Here is a 5,915-nt window from a genome sequence, read left to right as displayed (position 1 = left end):
ATGGTTTGTTTTTCTTCCTTCTTTAATGTCCATTCCATTTCGAAGTCTTGTTGAACGGGGACGTCCTTTTTTATTCCGTAAGAGCTCTAAATTTGGAAGCAATTCTTTAAACAATGATTGTGGCCAATACGCTTCATGAGGAAGTGGAGAAAATTCAAAAGCCCAAGTATCACAATATTTTACAATTGAATAACATTTATCAACATATTGCCAACTATTCAAAGAAAGTGTGGCACATGCACTTAAGACATGAGAACAAGGATATTTAAGCACTTCCCACTTACCACATGTGCAAGTTTTTTGCTCCAAATTAACTACTTGCACATTTCTTCCTCTCTGAGTTATCAATTCAAATATACGTTTCTCTCGATTAAAAGATCTCAAGGAATGTGCACTTGCTTTTGACATCAAAGCTGCTTGTTTGACAAGAACATGAGGGGTATATGCATCTTCATTAGCTCGTGAACTATTTCCTAAAGGCCGTCTTACCTCAAAGTAATGCACCAATCTATAAAAAGTAAGTTGGACACAAGCCGTGATTGGTAAAAAACAGGCATCTTTAAGGACACTATTAAAAATCTCCGATAAATTTGTTGTGAGCAACCCATACCTTCTCCCACCATCATGTGCAAGTGTCCATCTATCAAGTGGATGACTCTCTAGCCATTGTCTAGCTTGTGGATTTAGCTTCCCAATTTCTTCCATGGTTGAGTTGAATTTTCGAACTTGATTTTGACTCCCGGCACGATAAGCTAGAGCTTTCAATTCTGAATTACGAAACTTCTCATAAAAGTTGTTGATAAAATGACGTAAACAATACCTATAAAATAAACAACAATAATGTGAGTTATAAAGTTTAAAAAAAATAAACATAATGTGTATTATAAACAATACCTATGAAAACCATGTGGCTGTAACCATGGTGATCCATGTTGATTGACTGCCTTTAGGATTCCAAGATGACGATCGGAAATTAAACAAATACCTTCACGTTCTTTTACCACATGAATCTTGATATAAGAAAGAAACCAATTCCAACTATCATATGATTCATTTTCTACAATTGCAAATGCTAGTGGCAAAATTTGATTATTACCATCAACTCCCATTGCAATCATCATCGTTCCCTTGTATTTGCCATACAAATGTGATGCTAATCACCGGTCGACAATGTACAAACCCCTTAATAGAAGGGGAAAAAGCCCAAAAAACACGTCTAAATTCCATGGGTTCTTCATTGGTTGAGCTCAAAACTAACCACTCGACTATAGTACTAAGAGTTGACTTATCCTCACCAAAAGCTGCTGGAAGTGACTAGTTGAATTTGCATAACCTACCAAGGTCAAAATATGCATAGTAGTCAAAATAGACAAGGGTATAATAAGGAATAAATTGTCATATTATCACATTTGCATTAATGTATATGTTAGCAACAATTGATCCACTTCCAGTGAAATACATCACTTCCCTGTAAAACAGTTGACACTCCAAAAAAATAGAAAGAATCCAAATCACAGATTATAAGCTAATAATTAGAAAATTATTTATCATTGTCTTCTTAAAAATCATATTCGCAATATTTACTTTGAAATTATTAATCCAAGTTATGTTGTGACCGCAAATTTCACAAAATAGAATCAAACAGGAATCGATTTTACAAATATAGAAATCAAAAATTAAATTTCAAATGAATCTAAACTAAAAATCGAAGCAATTATACCCTAATAAACACGTAACTGAAGCAATTACACCCTAAAATCAAAGTTCTAATTCAAAACATACTTGGAAGGTCGAAGTCACTGATTACGTCGCTGGAGTCGCCGGCAGTGATGGAGTCGCTGACAGTGGTGTGTCGGAGTTCACCCTCTTGCCGCGCCGAAGATGCTGAAATCGACGGAGTCTTGCAGTCGTCGTTGACGATGGAAGAAGACGAAGGTAAGAATTGGTTCAGTAAGAAGTAAATTAGGGCACGGTTGTTTTTTTTTCTATTAAATTGCTAAATAACCCCTATATGGTAAATAAGTTTAAAAATATACCCATTGGGTAAATAAGTTTTTTAAAAACACTTATATGGTGAAAAACTCGATGTTTAATAAAAAAAAAAAATAGAATTCGTTACAGCACAAATAAATATTCAATAATTGTGTCTTTATTTTTATTTTTTGTTTTTTTTATATCTGCCACAACTGGGTTGTGTATAACCAATCACAAGTAATCCACTAATTAAACTAAAAATAACAATATAATATTCTATTTAATTAAATAATATGATTCATGGACACGAAAAGAAAATAGATGACTGGGATTTTCTGTAGATCTAAAATCCAAATTGTATATTTGTTTAATATGGAGAAACATTTATGTATCATTTAGTAAAATAATTATTAGACATTTTTACGAAAACAAAATCCAAATTCCTTTCTTCATGCATTTTTATTTCTTTTTGTGTCATATAAATGAGCCAGTATAAAACTAAAAATATCAATTCACACAGTGAATAAATATTAAATAATACCATGATTATACTATTGGATTTAATATGATTCAATGTCTTTAGACGAATGACGATCATTGGTTGTTGATACGTGGTGCTCTTGTAAGTGCATACATGTGCATAAACCTTAACATTGATTTTTAAGTAATTTTATATTTAGACAGAGGATTCTATATTTAGAATAAATACAAAGGGTAAAATATTAAAAAATATAATCTATTAATATTTAGAAAAATCTTATATTTTCTTTTATATTTATATTAGTTCTTATATTTTTCAATTATATTTCACATTAACACAAATATGAAATATCCATGATTTATAAAAAAATTGTCGGTTGTTTTTTTATATGAATCTTTTTTATTTTTTGTTTAAAAAAATTATCGGTTGTTTTTTAATATGATATTTATCTTTTTTATTTTTTGTTTAATATCAAAAAACTAAAATAAGTAATGTCGCTTCTTATCTAAGATAAATGTGAGAAACCGACCATTACTCAAGCATAAATAAGTAACATCATTGATTTATTTTTTATATCAACCTAAAAACAAACAAGATAAACGTTTTGTCACAAAATAATCGGTAACTTAAGAAAATGATATTTTGGTATATCTGAAATGTGGTTTTTTTTTAGTGTTGGTATGCATAAAAAAAATATAAAAGTTTATCTACATATAAACAAAATATAAAGAAACTTAAAATATAAAAAAAAATGTCTATGTATACACAAATTGATGTTGGTATATAAATGGTTGTATTTTTCATATTTTGCTCTTTATATATATATATATATATATATATATATATATATATATATATATATATATATATATATATATTATCAAATGAAAAGATTCGAACGAAATGTATTTGATAAATAGATTCTTATCTTATTTTAATACATTCGGAATTGGCATTTTAATTAAATAAAGCAAATCACAAGTTGAATTAGTAAATTAAGACCTTCACATATAATTCAATTTTTGTTTGATTACATAAAAAATAATAATAATAATTTAAAGCATGTAGGCCCCACAATTACTCGGCGAACAGGAGAAAGGTCGCACATGTCATGGTTAGTGACTCACTTGTTCACTGGTAGTCTGGAATCTGTATAACTATTTATTAGTAATATTCCAAACACGCCAAGTTCACTCCCTCTCGTTGTGGAAGTTTATAATTTAAGAAAATTGTTAATTGAAATGACACAAAAAGCAAAAAAAAGTTCTTTCATGATAAAATATGTCTTTTAATTAAACATAAAGCTCCAAAACTATATATTTCTGACTGAATGGATTGAAAATATGGCTGTCAAATCGAGCAGTCGTGTCGTGTTTTTGTCTGACACGACACGACACGACAAGGTTTTGTATAACACGAACACAACACGACACGATATCATGTTTTTCTTCATTAACACGAAAACGAACCAATTAAAACACGATAACACGACACGACACGACAAATATAATATTACATAACTATTAGTGTATTTCGTTCATACTTAAAGATACATAACACAACAAGAACGGCAGACACGAAAAACACGACAACCACATGCTTAATTGTGTCAATTTCGTGACGATTTATGAACACGAACACAACACGACACGATATCGTGTTTTTTAATCTTAACACGAAAACGACACGAACATGAATTCAAATTTTGATTTCGTCCCGATTTCGTTTCGTTTCATATATTTTTGTCGTGTCGTGTCATAAATTGACACCCCTAACTGAAAAGATAATTGTGCTCCAAACTTTGTCTTTTTCTTTTTTGGATTATTAATTTTCTTTTAAAGAACTTTTATAATTTTTTATTTTATTTGATTATTAATTTTTTTACTGGATTATCATATATTATTAAATATTATTTTAAATATATAATATCTATTTATTAATTAAAATTCTTTTATTGGATTGTTAAGTTCTTTTAAATAATTATTTTTTTAATTTCCTTTTTATGGATTAATTCTTCTTTATTAGATTATTATATATTAATAAATGTTATTTCTAATATATAATATTTATATATTAATATATATTACTTTATTAGATTATTAATTTCTTTTAGTTGATTTTTTAATTCATTTTTATTGGATTAATTCTTTTTCTTGGACAACACCACCATTATCCTAATATATTTAAAAAAAAATCTCATTCATCCTATCACTATCGGACATAAACCATATCAAGAATCACACGTTATATTATTAAAATAATAATAATAATAATAATAATAATAATAATAATAATAATAATAATAATAACTAAAATGGCTATCAACTTGAAAAACAATAAACTAAAAACAAAATAATTGACATTTTATTTGGATTTTTAAATGATTATTGTGTAATTTTGATTTTGTATGACAATTTATATGTTTTTATAATTATTCAACAACTTCATCCATCACAGTATAAAACAGCAGGGTAATTTGATTATTTTTTATCATTCAGCACAGTCAGTCAGATGTACAATCAAACATCAAGGTTTCTTTCTTAATCAAAAAACTTTCTCATATATTACTTTCTCAGACAACACTTTTCCGGAAAACATTTTTCCGGATAACAACTATCAAACGGGACCTTACTTTCGATAAATATATCCATTTTAAATATCTATAGTACCATTATCCATCATCTATTGCTTAAACTATACTAATAGCACCGACTCATATCATCCTTTTCACCATATACTTAAAATTTCCAATTCCAATATAAACTTATTGTCCAAAAAAATTCAAAGTTCCCCATCTTTAATGATAGTGTATATTTCTTTCATCGGAGATTTGATACCTTCAACCTAAAAGATAGAGTGTTACAAGGTTACAAGGTTATAAACAATATGTATTTTAGAGTCCAAAACTGATTAAAACATAAACTTTGTTTCTTTATTTCTGGAAACTCATTAATGAATCAACTCAAGAGTTTAACTTACTTTCGATGGGAACTTTTCAAATCGCCAATTCCTTCATCGTATTCCTTTACGCATCTAATAACCATTAAACTATTCAACATTTATTCACCTTCGTTCATTTTAAGAAGTTTAACTTTCCAAGAGTTATCACATGCCTTATTCCACCTTGAAATTATATCGTCACACTATACTTATGGACAGTTATTTCTATATAGTTGTTATTCCTAATCTATTATGGATATTGGTTTCACTAAATCCCACTCCTTTCAACCTCCTTACTCAAAATAGCATCTTATTTTTCAAATTATGCTTGGTTTTCACTTATTAGATTTTGTTCCCACGATTTTTCCCTTCCTTTTCATTTTAGCATCTTGTTTGACTTTGAGTATCAAACTAGTCTTCCCATAACAAAAATCTACTTTGTCACCAATATGCGGTTGCATTTTCTTAAATGTCTCCATCAGTTTTTGTTTGATCATTATACCCTAACAAGTTCCATCGG

General features: G+C 28.5%; 1 protein-coding gene across 4 annotated transcripts in view; it reads right to left on the bottom strand.

Moving 5' to 3' along the window:
- Nucleotides 1-1,953, bottom strand: part of LOC145038684 (uncharacterized) — a 2,214-nt gene extending 261 nt beyond the window's left edge. Inside the window, exons 1-4 of one of the 4 annotated variants that reach the window (XM_078986967.1) lie at nucleotides 1,783-1,953; nucleotides 895-1,333; nucleotides 285-820; nucleotides 1-131 (exon numbers count right to left, since the gene is read on the bottom strand). The exon at nucleotides 1-131 is cut by the window's left edge and continues 261 nt beyond it. In XM_078986967.1, coding sequence (XP_078843093.1) covers nucleotides 1-131; nucleotides 285-820; nucleotides 895-1,121 — 894 coding nt within the window. In that variant the 5' untranslated portion in view covers nucleotides 1,122-1,333; nucleotides 1,783-1,953. Of the gene's footprint in view, nucleotides 821-894; nucleotides 1,734-1,782 lie in introns of those variants that run through there. The other 3 variants (XM_078986966.1, XM_078986964.1, XM_078986965.1) reach the window with 3 other exon arrangements.
- Nucleotides 1,954-5,915: the final 3,962 nt, after the last annotated feature.

Source organism: Lactuca saligna, chromosome 4 (genome assembly GCF_052625555.1).
Source record: "Lactuca saligna cultivar CGN05327 chromosome 4, ASM5262555v1, whole genome shotgun sequence".
NCBI classification, from domain to species: Eukaryota; Viridiplantae; Streptophyta; class Magnoliopsida; order Asterales; family Asteraceae; genus Lactuca; species Lactuca saligna.
The sequence above is the reverse complement of the archived record's forward strand: the minus strand, read 5'-3'. Positions and strand labels throughout refer to the sequence as shown.